General features: G+C 39.7%; 1 protein-coding gene across 3 annotated transcripts in view; it reads left to right on the forward strand.

Moving 5' to 3' along the window:
• LOC100395199 (KRAB domain-containing protein 5) overlaps positions 1 to 16479 on the forward strand; it is a 90217-nt gene extending 73738 nt beyond the window's left edge. For 2 of the 3 annotated variants that reach the window (XR_013524795.1, XR_616051.5), the window contains 3 exons: positions 14392 to 14480; positions 15079 to 15155; positions 15439 to 16479. Coding sequence is in view for 1 of the 3 variants with exons in the window: in XM_078345200.1 (XP_078201326.1) it covers positions 11502 to 11542 (41 nt within the window). In the remaining 2 variants the exon portion in view is untranslated. Of the gene's footprint in view, positions 1 to 11501; positions 11692 to 14391; positions 14481 to 15078; positions 15156 to 15438 lie in introns of those variants that run through there. The other variant, XM_078345200.1, reaches the window with a different exon arrangement.
• Positions 16480 to 18073: the final 1594 nt, after the last annotated feature.

The raw sequence follows: 18073 nt of genomic DNA on the forward strand, positions 1-18073 counted from the left end.
AAAATTTTTATGTAGAAGATTATGTTGTGTGCAATGAGACAGTTCTTTTTTCTTTTTCAATCTAGACAATTTTATTTTATTTTCTGGAAAAATTTCCCTAGCTAGTACCTGGAGTACAATGTTGGATAGAGTATTAAAAGTGAAAATTTTGGTCCTGTTCCTAGAATTACCAGTAAAGTACTCAGTCTTTGACCGTTAAGTATAATGCTAGTAGTAGATGTTTTTTTCTTTTTTTAAATTTTTTATTGCATTTTAGGTTTTGGGGTACATGTGCGGAACATGCAAGACAGTTGCATAGGTACACACATGGCAGTGTGTTTTGCTTCCTTTCTCCCCTTCGCCCACATTTGGCATTTCTCCCCAAGCTATCCCTCCCCAGCTCCCCCGGCCCCACTGACCCTCCCCTTTTCCCCCCTAGTAGACCCCAGTGTTTAGTACTCCCCTCCCTGTGTTCATGTGTTCTCATTTTTCATCACCAGCCTCTGAGTGAGAATATGTGGTATTTCATTTTCTGTTCTTGTGTCAGTTTGCTGAGAATGATGTTCTCCAGATTCATCCATGTCCTTACAAACGACACAAACACATCATTTCTGATTGCTGCATAATATTCCATGGTGTATATGTGCCACATTTTCCCAATCCAGTCTATCATCAATGGGCATTTGGGTTGATTCCAGGTCTTTGCTATTGGAAACAGTGCTGCAATGAACATTCGTGTGCATGTGTCCTTATAGTAGAACGATTTATAGTCCCTTGGATATATACCCAGTAATGGGATTGCTGGGTCAAATGGAATTTCTATTTCTAAGGCCTTGAGGAATTGTCACACTGTCTTTCACAATGGTTGAACTAATTTACACTTCCACCAGCAGTGTGAAAGTGTTCCTTTTTCTCCACATCTTCTCCAGCATCTATTGTCTCCAGATTTTTTAATAATCGCCATTCTAACTGGCGTGAGATGGTATCTCAATGTGGTTTTGATTTGCATCTCTCTGATGACCAGTGATGATGAGCATTTTTAAAATATGATTGTTGGCCTCATATATGTCTTCTTTCGTAAAGTGTCTGTTCATATCCTTTGCCCAATTTTGAATGGGCTTGTTTGTTTTTTTCCTGTAAATCTGTTTGAGTCCTTTGTAAATTCTGGATATCAGCCCTTTGTCAGATGGGTAAACTGCAAAAATTTTTTCCCATTCTGTTGGTTGCCGATTCACTCTAGTGACTGTTTCTTTTGCCGTGTAGAAGCTGTGGAGTTTGATTAGGTCCAATTTGTCTATTTTGGCTTTTGTTGCCAATGCTTTTGGTGTTTTGGTCATGAAGTCCTTGCCTACTCCTATGTCCTGGATGGTTTTGCCTAGATTTTCTTCTAGGCTTTTTATGGTGCCAGGTCTTATGTTTAAGTCTTTAATCCATCTGGAGTTAATTTTAGTGTAAGGTGTCAGGAAGGGGTCCACTTTCTGCTTTCTGCACATAGCTAGCCAGTTTTCCCAACACCATTTGTTAAACAGGGAGTCATTTCCCCATTGCTTGTTTTTGTCAGGTTTATAAAAGATTGTATGGTTGTAGATATGTTGTGTTGCCTCCGATGCCTCTGTTTTGATTCACTGGTCTATATCTCTGTTTCAGTACCAGTACCATGCTGTTTTGATTACTGTAGCCTTGTAGTATAGTTTGAAATCCGGTAGTGTGATGTCCCCCGCTGTGTTCTTTTTGCTTAGAATCGACTTGGCTATGCGGGCTTTTTTTGGTTCCATATAAAGTTCATGGTGGATTTTTCCAGTTCTGTGAAGAAAGTCAATGGTAGCTTGATGGGTATAGCATTGATTCTGTAAATTACTTTGGGCAGTATAGCCGTTTTCACGATATTAATTCTTCCTAACCATGAACATGGAATGTTTCTCCATCTGTTTGTGTCCTCTCTTATTTCGTTGAGCAGTGGTTTGTAGTTTTTCTTGAAGAGGTCCCTTATGTTTCTTGTGAGTTGTATTCCAAGGTATTTTATTCTTTTTGTAGCAATTGTGAATGGCAGTTCCTTCTTGATTTGGCTCTCTTTAAGTCTGTTATTGGTGTATAGGAATGCTTGTGATTTTTGCACATTGATTTTATATCCTGAGACTTTGCTGAAGTTGCTTATCAGTTTCAGGAGTTTTTGGGCTGAGACGATGGGGTCTTCTAGGTATACTATCATGTCATCTGCAAATAGAGACAATTTGGCTTCCACCTTTCCTATTTGAATACCCTTTATTTCTTTTTCTTGCCTGATTGCTCTGGCTAGAACTTCCAGTACTATATTGAATAGGAGTGGTGAAAGAGGGCATCCTTGTCTAGTGCCGGATTTCAAAGGGAATGCTTCCAGTTTTTGCCCATTCAGTATGATATTGGCTGTTGGTTTGTCATAAATAGCTTTTATTACTTTGAGATACATTCCATCGATACCGAGTTTATTGAGGGTTTTTAGCATAAAGGGCTGTTGAATTTTGTCGAATGCTTCTCTGCATCAATTGAGATAATCATGTGGTTTTTTTTTTTGGTTCTGTTTATGTGGTGAATTACGTTGATAGACTTGCGTATGTTGAACCAGCCTTGCATCCCCGGGATGAATCCTACTTGATCATGATGGATAAGTTTTTTGATTTGCTGTTGCAATCAGCTTTCCAATATTTTATTGAAGATTTTTGCATCTATGTTCATCATGGATATTGGCCTGAAGTTTTCTTTTCTTGTTGGGTCTCTGCCAGGTTTTGGTATCAGGATGATGTTGGGCTCATAAAATGATTTGGGAAGGATTCCCTCTTTTTGGATTATTTGGAATAGTTTCAGAAGGAATGGTACCAGCTCCTCTTTGTGTGTCTGGTAGAATTTGGCTGTGAACCCATCTGGACCTGGGCTTTTTTTGTGTGGTAGGCTCTTAATTGCTGCCTCGACTTCTGCCCTTGTTATTGGTCTATTCATAGTTTCAGCTTACTCCAGGTTTAGGCTTGGGAGGACACAGGAGTCCAGGAATTTATCCATTTCTTCCAGGTTTACTAGTTTATGTGCATAGAGTTGTTTGTAATATTCTCTGATGATGGTTTGAATTTCTGTGGAATCTGTGGTGATTTCCCCTTTGTCATTTTTTATTACATGTATTTGGTTTTTCTCCCTTTTCTTTTTAATCAATCTGGCTAGTGGTCTATTTTGTTCATCTTTTCAAAAAACCAGCTCTTGGATTTATTGATTTTTTGAAGGGATTTTCGTGTCTCTATCTCCTTCAGTTCTGCTCTAATCTTAGTTATTTCCTGTGTTCTGCTGGGTTTTGAGTTTTTCTGATCTTGCTTCTCTAGCTCTTTCAATTTTGACGATAGGGTGTCAATTTTGGATCTCTCCATTCTCCTCATATGGGCAATTATTGCTATATACTTTCCTCTAGAGACTGCTTTAAATGTGTCCCAGAGATTCTGGCATGTTGTGTCTTCGTTGTCATTGTTTTCGAAGAACTTCTTTATTTCTGCCTTCATTTCATTGTTTATTCAATCAACATTCAAGAGCCAGTTGTTCAGTTTCCATGAAGCTGTGCGGTTCTGGGTTGGTTTCTGAATTCTGAGTTCTAACTTGATTGCACTATGGTCTGAGAGACTGTTTGTTATGATTTCAGTTGTTTTGCATTTGCTGAGGAGTGCTTTACTTCCAATTATGTGGTCAATTTTAGAGTAGGTGTGATGTGGTGCTGAGAAGAATATATATTCTGTGGATTTGGGGTGGAGAGTTCTGTAAATGTCTATCAGGTTTGCTTGCTCCAGGTCTGAGTTCAAGCGCTGGATATCCTTGTTGATTTTCTGTCTGGTTGATCTGTCTAATATTGACAGTGGAGTGTTAAAGTCTCCCACTATTATTATGTGGGAGTCTAAGTCCTTTTGTAAGTTCTTAAGAACTTGCCTTATGTATCTGGGTGCTCCTGTATTGGGTCCATATATGTTTAGGATCGTTAGCTTTTCTTGTTGTATCGATCCTTTTACCATTATATAATGGCCTGCTTTGTCTCTTTTGATCTTCGTTGCTTTAAAGTCTATTTTATCAGGGATTAGAATTGCAACTCCTGCTTTTTTTTGCTTTCCATTTGCTTGGTAAATCTTCCTCCATTTTTTTATTTTGAGCCTTTGTGTATCCTTGCATGTGAGATGGGTTTTCTGGATACAGCACACTGATGGGTTTTGGATTTTTATCCAATTTGCCAGTCTGTGTCTTTTGATTGGTGCATTTAGTCCATTTACATTTAGGGTTAATATTGTTATGTGTGAATTTGATACTTCTATTTTGATGCTGGCTGGTTGATTTGCCCGTTAGTTGTTGTAGATTCTTTATTATGTTGATGCTCTTTAGCATTTAGTGTGATTTTGGAATGGCTGGTACTGGTTGTTCCTTTCTATGTGTAGTGCCTCTTTCAGGAGGTTTTGTAACGCAGGCCTGGTGGTGACAAAATCTCTGAGTACTTGCTTATTCACAAAGGATTTTATTTTTCCTTCAGTTATGAAGCTCAGTTTGGCTGGATATGAAATTCTGGGTTGAAAGTTCTTTTTTTTAAGGATGTTGAATATTGGCCCCCACTCTCTTCTGGCTTGTAGTGTTTCTGCCGAGAGATCTGCTGTGAGTCTGATGGGCTTCCCTTTGTGGGTGACCCAACCTTTCTCTCTGGCTGTCCTTAGTATTTACTTCTGTATTTCAACCTTGTTGAATCTGACGATTATGTGCCTTGGGGTTGCTCTTCTTGCGGAATATCTTTGTGGTGTTCTCTGTATTTTCTGCATTTTAGTTTTGGCCTGTTTTACTAGGTGGGGGAAATTTTCCTGAATAATGTCCTGAAGAGTATTTTCCAGCTTGGATTCTTTCTCTTTGTCACATTGTGGTACACCTATCAAACGTAGGTTAGGTCTCTTCACATAGTCCCACATTTCTTGGAGACTTTGTTCATTCCTTTTTGCGCTTTTTTCTCTTATTTTGGTTTCTCGTTTTATTTCATTGAGTTGATTTTTGACTTCAGATATTCTTTCTTCTGCTTGGTCAATTCGGCTATTGAAACTTGTGCATGCTTTGCGAAGTTCTCATATTGTCTTCTTCAGCTCCTTTAATTCATTCATATTGCTCTCTAAGTTATCCATTCTTGTTATCATTTCCTCGAATCTTTTTTCACATCTTATTTCAAGGTTCTTAGTTTCCTTGCATTGATTTAAAACATGTTCTTTTAGCTCACAAAAGTTTCTCATTATCCACCTTCTGAAGTCTAATTCCGTCATTTCGTCACAGTCATGCTCCGTCCAGCTTGGTTCCCTTGCTGGTGAGGAGTTTTGGTCCTTTGTAGGAGGCGAGGTGTTCTTGTTTCAGGTGTTTTTCTCCTTTTTGCGCTGGTTTCTTCCCATCTTTGTGGATTTATCCACCTGTCGTCTGTGTAGTTGCTTACTTTTCGATTGGGTCTCTGAGTGGACGCCCAGATTGTTGATGATGAAGTATTTCTGTTTCTTGGTTTTTCTTCTACCAGTCTAACTTCTCCACTGTATGACTGCTGAGGTCCACTCGAGGCCCTGCTTGTCTGGGGTGCACCTATAGCAGCTGTGGAACAGTGAGGGATGCTACCAGTTTCTTTTTCTGCTATCTTTGTCCCAGAATGATGCCTGCCAAATGTCAGTATTTTGGATATAGAGGGGTCAGGGAGCTGCTTGAGGAGACAGTCTGTACTGTATAGGAGCTCAAGTGCTGAGGTGTGAGCTCTGTTGTTCATTCAGGGCTGTTAGGCTGTTTAATTCTGCTGCAGCAGAACTCATAAAAAAAGCCCTTTCTTTTTCAGATGCTCTGTCTCGGGGGCGGGGGTGGGACTTCCTTTGTGAGTGTCCGTTGTGCTGTCCTGCCCAGCTAGGAGGCAGTCTAGTCACTATTTGCCTGCCGAGGTTCCGCCCTGCTGGTGTAAGGTTCGCCCTGTTTCTGCAGGCTCTGCCCTGCTGCTGCAGTCTCTGCCCTGCTGCCATGGGCTACGCCCTGCGGCAGAGTCTTTCTGTTGTAGCGGGTTGCCTCGGCAACGGCAGGCTGCGTCAGCAATGGGCGTGTATCTCAGTAGTGGCTGTGGGCGTGTATCTCAGTAGTGGTTGATTGCCTCGGTAATGGCAGACGCCCCTCCCCCACGGAGCTGCACCATCCTGGGTTCAGCTGTGCCCTCAGGGAACCTCTCTACCCGGAGTGTTTGGAATCGTCGTTTTGTTTGTCCTACTGTGCCACCCCAAACGCTGTTTCCCTTAAATTTCCTGTCCTGGCTCACTGTCCAAGTCCCGTTCAGTCTCAAGTTCAGCCCTCTCAAGTCTCAGATTGCCGGTTCAGCAGGGCATCCGCACCAGTGCACTTTGTGAAGAGCGCTGTGTAGCGCCGCTGTGCTACAGCGCCAGCCAAAGCCTCTGCCTGGCGTCCAGCATCTCTTTTATACCTGGGAATTTTTCCGTTCTGTGGGCATCAAAGATCCATCTGGAAATGCGGCCCTGACTCACCCTTTCCGTGCATTCATTGAGAGCTTCAATCCTGGGTTGTTCTCACCACGCCATCTTGAGTCCCCTCCGCAAATACTGTATGTTATTGTTTCTATATTTTTGTACACATCAATTATCCCCACTCCCCCACCCACTGGTAAGCATCAGTGGATTATTGGCTGGGGGGCGCATATCATTCTCAGCCTCTGGCAAATGCCATTCTACTTTCTATCTCCATGAGTTTAATTGTTTAAATTTTCAGCTACCACAAATAAGTGAGAACCTGCCCAATTTGTCTTTCTATACCTGGCTTATTTTACATAATGTGATGCCTTCTGGTTTCACCAATGTTGCTGCAAATGACAGAATCTCATTCTTTTTTACACCTGAATAGTAGCCCATTTTTGTACGTGTACCACATTATTTATACATTTATCTGTTAATAAACACTTAGGTTGCTTTCATATCTTGACTATTGTGAATAGTCCTACAATAAATGTAGATTGCAGATATCTTTTTAATATAATGTTTTAACTCCTTTTGGCTATATACCTAGTAGTGGGATTGCTGCAGCTAATGGTAGTTCTATTTTTACTTCTTTGAGAACTCTCCATACTGTTTTCCATAAAGGTACTAATTTATGTTTCCAGCAGCAGTGTATAAGCATTCCCTTCTCTCTGCAGCCTCATCAACATCTGTTGCTTTTAGACATTTTAGTAATAACCATTCTGACTCATGTAAGATGATATCTCATTGTCGTTTTCATTTGTATTTCTCTGATGATTAATGATGTTTAGGATCTTTTCATATGTTTATTGGCCACTGGCATATGTTGTTTTGGAAAATATCTATCTGTTATGTCCTTTGCCCACTTTTTAATGGGGTCGCTTGTTTTCCTCTTGTTGAGTTGTTTGAGTTCCTTGTAAGTTCTCGATATCAGCCCTTTGTCATGTGCGTAGTTTGCAAATATTTTCTTCTATAGGTTGTCTGGTTACTCTATTTCTTTTGCTGTGCAGAAACTTTTTAATTTAGTCAAGTCTACTTCTGTTTTTGTTGTGTTTGATTTTGAGAATTTTGTCATAAATTCTTTGCCAATGTCTAGAAGAGTTTGTCCTAGATTTTCTTTCTTCCAGAATTTTTATAGTTTCAGGTCTTATGTGTACATATTTAATCCATCTAACTCATTCTACAAGGTCTTATGTGTACATATGTTTAGAATTTTCAAATGAAGCAATGCTGAATTTTATTGAAGGCTTTTTCTCCATCTGTTGAGATAATCATATAATCTATATAAAAAAATCCATTTTTTATATATGGTGAGAGGTCTAGTTTTAGTTTTATTCTTCCCCATATGGCTATTCAATTTTCTTAGCACCATTGTTGAATACGGAGGGTGTCATTTCCCCAGCGTACATTTTCATTGAGTTTGTCAAAGATTGGTTATTTGGATTGTTGAGTGGATGTAACTTTGTTTCATAGCTCTTTATTCTGTTCCATTGATCTATGTCTATTTTTATACTAGTACCACGTTTTGATTACTGTAGCCTCATAGTATCATTTGAAGTTGGATAATGTGAAGCCTCTGGCATTGTTCTTTTTGTTTAGAACTTCTTTGGCTATTTTGGTTCCATATCGGGATCTTTTTTTTTTTTTTCGGTTCCATATGAATTTTAGGACTTCTTTTATAATTCTGAATAAAAGGACATTGCTAATTGGATAAGGATTACATTGAATCTATAGATTGTTTTGGCCAGTATGGCCACTTCTCTTGCCTGATTATGCTAGCAAGGATTTCCAGTACTATGTTGAGTAACAGTGGTGATGATCCAGTTTGTCATGATCCAGTTTTTAAGGGAAATCCTTTCGACTTCTCCCCAGTAAGTATGATGTTGGCTGTGAGTTTGTTGTATATGGGCTTATTACATTGAGGAATGTTGCTTTTAAAACTGGTTTGTTTAGAATTTTCAAATGAAGCAATGCTGAATTTTATTGAAGGCTTTTTCTCCATCTGTTGAGATAATCATATCATTTTCTCCTTAATTCTGTTAATGTGATGTATCACATTTATTGCTTTGTGTATGTCAAACTATCCTTGCATCTCTGGTATGAGTCCTACCTGATCACAATACATCATCTTTTTTTATGTGCTATTGGGTTTAATTTTCTAGTATTTTGTTGAGGATTTTTGCATTTGTTGAAGTATATTGGTCTGTAGTTTGTGAGTCCTTGTCTGATTTTGGTATCAGGGTGACACTGGCCTTGTAGAATGAGTTAGAAAGAATTTCCTTCTCCTTGATTTTTTGGGAATAGTTTCAGGAGAGTTAGCATTACTTCTTCTTTGTGTGTTTGGTAGATTTCAGCTGTGAATCCATCTGGTCCTTAGCTTTTTGCTGTTGTTATTTGCAGTTTGATGGGGGCGGGTTTTTTGGTTTTTGTTTTTGGGGGTTTTTGTTTGTTTTTACTAATTCAATCTTGCTACTCATTATTGGTTGTTCAGGAGTTGTTCTTCTTTCTAGTTCAATCCTGATAGGTTGAGCAATTCCAGGAATTTATCAATTTCCTCTAGGTTTGTGCACGTGAAGTTTTTCATGATAGCCTCTGAGGATCTTTTGCATTTCTGTGGTATCAGTTGTAAGGTCTCTTTTTTCATTTGTGATTGTGTTTATTTGGATATTTTCTGGTTAGTCTAGATAGTGATTTATCAATTTTCTTTTAAAAGAATAAACTTTTTGTTTATTTGGTCCTTTGTATTTTCTGGACCCTATTTCCTTTAGTTCTGCCCTGATTTTTGTTATTTTTTTTTCTTCTGCTAACTTTAGGTTTGGTTTATTCTTATTTCTTTTTATACTATTTCTGTTAATAGTAACCAAAGTCATAATGTTAGGATGTTAATTTGTGATTGTTTTTTCTTTTTGATGTAGATATTTAATGCTATAAACTTTTCTCTTAGCACTGTTTTTGCTTTACCTCACAGGTTTTGGTGTATTATGTTTTTGTTTGCATTCATTTCAAAAAATAATTTCTTTTTTAGTTTTTGTTATCAACCCAGTGATTGATCGGAAATATGCTGTTCAATTTTCATATATTTATGTAGCTTCCAAAGTTCCTCTTGACATTGGTTTCTAGCTTTATTTCACTATGATCTGAGATAATTTGATTGTTTCAAATTGATATAATTTTGATTGTTGTAAATTTTTTAGGACTCATTTTGTGGCCTATTTTGTCTCTCTTGGAAATGTTCCATGTGCTGATGAAAAGGACGTATATTTTATAGTCGTTGGATAGAATGTTCTGTAAGTCTATGAATGTCCTTTGGTCTAAAGTAAGTTCAATGTTTTTGGTAATTTTCTTTCTTGATGATCTGTTTAGTGCTGTGAGTAGGGTGTTAAAGTCCCCTACTTAAAGTCCTCTACTGTCAAATTCTTTCTTTAGGTCTAGTAGCATTTGTTTTGGGTGCTCCACAGTTGGGTGCATATATATTTAGAATTGTTACATTCTCTTGCTGACAACTGTTATATCTTCTTGCTCTCAAATGATCGCTTTATCATTATGTAATGACCGTTTTTATTACATTTTTTGATTTAATGTCTATTTTAACTGATCCAAATATATCTACATCTCGTTTTTGATTTCTGTTTGCATGGGATTTTTTTTCACTTCTTTGCATTCAATGTATGTGTCTTTATAGGTGAGTGTCTTATAGGCAGCATATAGTTGGATAATATTTTTAATCAGTTCTGCCAATCTGCATTTTTAAGTGGGGAATTTAATCCATTTACATTCAAGGTTAACATTGATATGTGAGGCTTCATTCCTGTCATATTTTTGATTGTTTTCAAGCGGTTTTATAAATTGTTTCTTTATTTTTCTTTTTTTTTTCCATTGTGGTTTGATGACATTCTGTTGCATTGACATTTGATCCCTTTATCTTCCTCCTTTGTGTGATTGTTTTTTATAAACACACAAAGTGAGTTTTATATTTACATGTGTTTTTGTGATGGTGAATATTGAGCTTTCATTTCCATGCTTCAGACCACTTTGAGCATTTTCTGTTGTGTTGATATAGTGTTGACAAATTCACTCAGCATTTGCTTGTCTGGGAAGAACTTTCCTCTTCATTTATGAAGCTTATTCTGGCGGGATACAAAATTCTTAGCTGACAAATAACATTTTAAGCATATAGAAAATACACAAAGTAATGTAATAAACCTGTCACCCAGCCCTCACAGCTACTTATCATGTGCCATTTTTGTTTCATCTACATTTCAACCCACCCCTTACCCCTCCAAATGTATTAATTATTTTAGGGTTTTTTTTATGAGACAAAATGCATATACATTAAACGGTAGAACCTTAACTGTAACCTTTTGAGAAAACAGTACACCCATGTAAATTTCCTCTTTCTAAGAATAAAATTCCAGGCTGGGCATGGTGGCTCATGCCTGCAATCCCAGCACTTTCGGAGGCTGAGGCAGGTGCATCACCTGAGGTCAGGAGTTTGAGACTAGCCTGGCCAACATGGTGAAGTCCTGTCTACACTAAATATACAAAATTTAGCCTGGTCTGGTGGTGCATGCCTGTAATCCCAGTTACCCTGGAGGCTGAGGCAGGAGAATCGCTGGAACCCAGGAGACCAAGGCTGCAGTGAGCTGAGATCACACCACGGCATTCCAGCCTGGGTGACAGAGGGTGACTCTGTCTAAAAATAAATAAATAAATAAATAAAATTCCCCACTTAACAGTTATTCATGTGCATGTGAATCACATGGGAATATTATGTGTGAGAGGTTGAAGAGGGGACCAGGAAAAGTATTTTGATGGCAGGCTGGAGAATATCATGAGAGTAAACATTGGACCTGTTGACTATCATTTTGGCAATAAGTGTTGATTCCTGGCCAAAGTGCTTGGATGCAACATGGGGCCAATCAATGAATCAATAAATTTATTCCCCGTGCTTTTCCTGGCCTTGAGGTAATCAACCACCCAGTTTATGTCTTTTTTTTTTTTTTGAGACAGAGTTTCACTCTTGTTACCCAGGCTGGAGTGCAATGGCGTGATTTCGGCTCACTGCAACCTCTGCCTCCTGGATTCAGGCAATTCTCCTGCCTCAGCCTCCTGAGTAGCTGCAGTTTATGTCTTGATGGGAAGCTCTGCCATGTGAAAGGATGACATCTCAGGTTTCTTGACAACTGGGTGACTTTTGAGAAGATATAGGACAGATCTATTCTTGGACTGTGGTCAGGCATCAGCCTACTTACATCATATGGAACAGGTGACATCCAAATATGTTAAGAACCTCTGACAATGAAGAGTAAGAACACAAACTCAATTTTTACAGGACCTATGAAAACATGTTATGGTAAAAGAAATACAAATGGTCGTTTCTTGCATAAAGAGGCATCCGACCTCAGTGGGAGTCACAGGAAAATAAATTACACACAAAAAATGTTTTATGTGACTATTAGGAAAATTGAATGATTCCTACTAATCTTTCCATGATAAGTAAAAACATACTAGCCAGGCATGGTGTCTCATTCCTGTAATCTTAGCACTTGGGAAGCTGAGGTATGAGGATCCCTCAATTTCAGGAGTTTGAGGCTACAATGAGATAGGATTATGCACTCCAGTCTGGGTAACAGAGAGTGATACCCCATTTATAAATAAATAAATGAATGAATGAATGAGTGAATGAACATACATGCATACATATACACATACTGGTTTTTTTTTACATGTTTATTAGGTGTATAAATGGCCTTTTAAGGCACAGTTAACAAATACGTATTGAGTTGAAAGATGTGTGTTCTTGCATGCAGGATTCTACCTTCTGGAATGCATCTGATAATACTACTTGAAAATGTGTAGAAATGCCCACGCTAGCATATTGGTAGTGGACATGTAAATAACAGCAAAACACAACAAAGGAAAAAGAAAAGTACATATATGTGAGGAATCCTTTTGGTTATCCAAAAGGGTTTTTAAGATAATATCCATTGAAGAAAAGCAAATCAAATGAGCAAATGAACAGGAAACCAGGGGGAAAATACTCTCAGAGTCATAAGATTATCTCATTACACTTAAGTTTTGCTGATGCTTCAAGTTTCCTGGGTAAGTTGTGCCAAAGCACCTCTCTCTGAAAATCGTCTTGCTGAAGAAAAAACCATGTTTAATGTCTGTGTCTCAACTTCCTGTCCCCACCTGGGGGATGGGAAAAAGGGCACGTTCCTTATTTGTGTTTTGGAGTGAAAGAAGCATTAAAGTTTAAGCAAAATTTACCAAGGATTCTCCTGGTTTAATTTCAGATCAAACTTCCAACTCCAGGTAGCCTCTGTGGTTTTTAAAAAATGTATAATTAAGATGTACTTTGATTTGGACTCTTGCTATTGGGCCTGTATATGCAGTTTCAAGATATTCCCATACACCTGCCTGTAATGTTCCTTCAGGAATAGCATGGGCTTCTGAGTTGAGGAACTTGGGACTATACTGAGCCCAGCTGAAGTTTCTCTGTTCATGCCAAAGGATGGCTGTGGACAAAAAGTAAAGGAGACACTGGAATCCTGATGTCCAAAGATTCCAAAATTCAAGGATTATTGCAACCCTTCAGATATCTCATTTTTGCTTTATTTCTTCTGTCAGTCTTAGTAAAGGGTCCTGGAGTCAGAAGTTGCTGGGGCTTTCTTGGCTTCAGCTTCAGCTTTGTATTTAAGCCCATGGTGTTGGGGACAGGGTTGCACACAGCACTTCACTAGGCACCTCCTGATCCTGGCCATATGTCCTAAAATCTGACAGTTCTTGCATGTTCTCCATGGGTTGAGGAGCAGGGAGGGCAGTGAATCAGCATCAATCACAGATGGCATTCAGAGGTCTTTGTGAGAATATATTTTTTGATTTGGGTATTGGTTTTTCAGGACAGGAAACAGACAAGTGGCTCATTAGGTGTCTTGAAATTCATAATGCAAAGTCATATCCACAGCTTATTGTAAACAGAAACACAAAGAGAAAGAACCAAAGGATGCAAGGTTGATGATGATAATCCAGCTGAGTAGATCATCTTAGATTATGGATGCCAAGCAGACTCTACAGAACACAGTGGGGCTCTCAGGGTGAGGGAGAGTGAGGTAGAGGGAAAAGACCTCTTCAGCTGGACTTTTTCCTGCCTGAGGAATTCAGTTGATTGCATTAGCTTTACATGTGGTCTAATCAGTCCAAAGCAGCCACATTTGATCTAATCATCTCCCTCACTTTCAAGCTAGGAAAGGATATTTTGTTTGGTGTTTACTTTTTCTCTGCAATATCATCTTACCACATATGCATATATCTAATATAATAGGCCATAATTTGATATTTGTCATTTCTAAGCATTTCAAAAAGCATTTCAAAAATTGTACCATCTGTGTGTACAATTTTAACACTATTATTTTCTTCACGTGCAGAATATATGTACACATGTCAATATGTTGTCTGTCTTAATTTGCATATGGAAATCTGGGCAGGGTCTTAAATACTTCTAGGTGGGAATTGGGACACAAATCAGATAGGGATAAGTTCCTTATGTTCCTGTTCCTATGCCCCCAGCTTTGAATTCTTGCTTATTAACATGATGTTGGGGCTCTGCAAGTCTCCCCTTATCTTTGTCTAGGTCCCCAGGGCATTCACGATGGAAAAATTTCTTATTGAGGCCATTATGAGTGGCAGGAGGGAGAAATCTCTTCAGCCAATAGGAGTGAGTCATGCCCAGCTTAAGGGCTTAGAAAAGCCAGGTTCACAAGAACAACCTGGACCTGATTCTGGGGATGTGTGTGTGAAGCACCTTTCACTGGAGCTTCACTATGGGATGGGGAACTGAAGACCAGAGTCCTGCTGCCCCTGCATCCAGTGCCCCATTGACCCACCTTCTTTCCATCAGATCTCCTTTACAGAAAGGGGCTTGGATAAGGAGAGATCATTAGAAGAAAAGACGCTCTCTTATTCAAGTAAGAGCCACGTCCAGGCAAGGTAAGACCTTTGGCTGTTCCTGTGGAGGCTGGTTGGAGGGATAGAATTAGGGATATTGACTTGTGTGTTTGGGTTTCATTTTGAGTTTAGAAATGGGAAATGACTTACAGTCATCAGAGGGATTTCAGAAATATGGCAGTGATCCCCTGGAACTCTGTGCTTCTCCTTCACACTCCGAACTGACTGAACAGCCTCGACTGAGGGAATGACCCACAAATATGGGTCAGGTATAGACTTTGGGGTTCAGTGCCCAGGAAGAGATGGTCACATAAATTTTCTTTTGCACTGAGATCAGAGCCCAGTTCAATTAAGGGAGAGAATTCCAAGGAAACTAAGCTCAAAGTCAGAAACAGCACTGTTAAATTATGTAAGATGTGATTCTTCCAAGTTGAGAAGAGATTGTGGATGGAAAAACACAGTCTCCTCTGGGAAGAGAACCAGGAGCTCTTTGGCATCCAGGGTCTTATAAATCTGGGACTCTGGAGAACAGAGAAGAGCTGAGTTTTGGTGGCAGCCTCAGCTCTTGTGTCCAGGATTAACTAGAGCTCCAAAGGTGTTCAGTTGGAGGCAGTCACTCAGAATTTTATTTTATCCACAGAATCAGAGTCCAGCTCAGATGTGGGAATTCCAGGAAGAGAGAAATCCATTCCGTGGACAGCTGCCAAGGTAGAGCAGGTAGGATCTTGCTTTTTTGTTGCAAAGGGAAGATGAGCAGGTAATTTATACAGAGCTTGAGCAGTAAAAAGGTGTCTCAGTGGCTGTGAGGATTTGAGAGATTCTGATATCCAGAGAGCATTTGGGGACCCAGGAGGGGCTTAGCCTCACTTCCTTAGGGAGGCAGAGGTAGCTGGGAGGGAGGAGAGATTAATGGGGTTTCCCTGAAGGTGCATGGGGACCTTCTGGGAATAAGCATCCTTGGGAGCTGTTCTGGTAAGTCACTCACATGCTTCCTCTTCAGGACACTGTCAAGGACATCAGCCAAAATTGTGAAAGGATTGCTTGACTCTGGAAAAGAAACCAAAGGCCTCTGACCCTATACACATCAGTGAAATGAGGAGACCCATGAGACCTCCTGTGGGCGACCCCCAGAGGCCCACACTAGGCAGAGCAAGTGGTCCAGATCTTAATCTCTAGGAGACCACCCACTGCCACTTCAGAAAAGCCTGGTGATCTCTCTGCACACTACATCTGAAGCCATTTATCACAAAACAGTAGGTGTGGGATCAGAAGGTCTATTCTCTGCTGATCTGGGAACAGCTGTCTGAGCTCACCTGGCTCCAGAGACCTCTGTGCTGTTGTACAAACCTGTGCCGTGGCCACCCAGGTGGCCTCTGTCTTTCCTGCTGAGGGCTGGTTCATCCCAGCCACACTGCCTGGTCCCTAGGATCCAGCCCTGGATGGAGAAACTCAGAGCTCCTCCTAGGAAGAAAATGGGCCCACCCCTTCCCTGGACAGGAGATAAAGGAGCCTGTTGGTGGATCAAATGAGGCTTTAGCTGGAGGCACCCAGACCCTATTCAACAGAGGACACAGCTGTGAGAGTGAGAACAAAGACCTGCTACTTCTCAGGCGATTTTAGACACACTATGTTAATATGTGACACAATGGGGGTCCATCTTGGGAAAGGAGTTTGAACAGTATCCTCTAAGTGGAAACTTTCATTTAGGTCTAAATCTACTCACAAATTTTGTATTTCATGATAGACATTTGATGTTTTTGGATGTTTTATGACAGTCATGCATATTTTTGTAATCAGAAAATATTAGGGTATAATCATTCATATGTTTTTGTGTATTACACAGTATAGCAAAATGAATGTATATGTAGATCCTCCCACTTTAAGCCAGAAAAGCCTGTAGCTCTTTACTCTCCCATCCTGAGTCAATAAAGCACTGATATCTACTAAATCTTAACAGCATTCTCTCTGGAGAAATGTTGGTATTTTTCAATTTGATGAAACAATAAAATTGCTATGCCATTTTCTTTGTTCTAACACTGTCAGAATGTATTAAGTGCTTATTGATTATTTCTTTCTTCTTCAACCTGGATTATATTATTTGCCTAATTTTTATCTTCCATTGTATAGGTTTCAATTGAGCTTATTTTTTAAAAAACAGATTTATTAAAATAGCATTAACTTTCAATAAGCTGCACATATTTAAAATGTTCAATTTATTTAGTTTTGATGTATGTGTATACCTGGGGAATCATCAACACAGTCAAGACAATGAAGATATCAATTCCCCCTCAAGACACTTTATCATGATTACCCCCATTGCGATTCTTCCTTTGTACTCCTTCCAACCCATCTCTAAGCAACCACTGCTTCTAGTAACAACAGATTGATTTTCATTTTCCAGAATTCTGTATAAACAGAATCACACAGCAGAAGATCCATTCCCAGTGTAGCCAGTATCAACAGTTCACTGCATTTCAGTGCAAAATTGGTGTCTGACAAGAGCCCTTTTCTCACAGATGGTACCTTCTAGGTGTGTCCTCACTTGGCAGAAGGGGCAAGGGCAATCCTTCAACATCCTTCATAAGGGCACTAATTCCATTCATGAGGATGGTGCCCTCCTGGCTTATTTACTTCCCCAAAGATCTCACACCTTATGCTATTACATGGGGGATTAAGTTTCCACTTATGAATTTGGAGATTGAGGAACACAATATTCAGACCACAGCAGAGAGTTAAGAAATAAAAATTACAATGGAGATGACATCATTAATACTTGGGGTTTGGGAATTTGATGTTCCTATCACAAAGGTTAAAAAAACAACCTGTAACAAAATAAAGCTCCAATAGAAGGTAAATCTGTACAGCAAAAAAAAAAAAAAAAAAAAAAAATCAGTTTTGATACAGTTACTGCTAATGGAATTTTGAGGTGTCTGAGGATAGGTGGGACCCCAAATTTCCCTCCTATGACATTTTTCCTGAAGTTTCTCACACTCTTCCTCAAACTGAAAGCGAATAAAAATATTTTGTTTTATTATTTAAGAAATTAAACATAGAAAAAACATAGTTTAGGGGGAAGATCTAAGATGGCCGATTAGGAGCAGCTCAGGATAGCAGCTCCCAGTGAGAGCGCAGAGAGTGAGTGGACGCCACATTTCCAGAAGGATTTTTATTGCCCACATACCAGGAGATTCCCAGGAAGAGGAGCCCCACGGGTCACCAGCATGGCTCTTTTGGCCTGTGTGGCTGTTCTCCATACAAAATACACTGATCTCAGTGCCCTTTTAAGCTGGTGATTGGAGCTCCAGAAAGGCAGAGTCGCCCATTTATCTGATTAAAAAGGGTACCGAAACAGGGAGCCAGGCCAGGAGATTCCCAGGCAAAAAAAACCCCCATGAATCTCAGCACTGCTCTTTCAGCTGGTGCAGTGGGGTGCCACATGGGAAATCACACACATCCCTGCACCTTTTCAACAGGTGACTGGAACACCTGGGAGAGAGTTGACCGTTCAACTTAAAAAAAAGGCTCTGAAGCAGGGAGCCAGGTGATCAGGCTCGGCTGGTCCCACCCCCCTCCCACAAAAAAACAGCAATTGGAAACACTCTGGGTTGAGAGTTTTACAGCAAGCACAGCTGAAC

This window comes from Callithrix jacchus, chromosome 12, assembly GCF_049354715.1.
Source record: "Callithrix jacchus isolate 240 chromosome 12, calJac240_pri, whole genome shotgun sequence".
Taxonomy (NCBI): domain Eukaryota; kingdom Metazoa; phylum Chordata; class Mammalia; order Primates; family Cebidae; genus Callithrix; species Callithrix jacchus.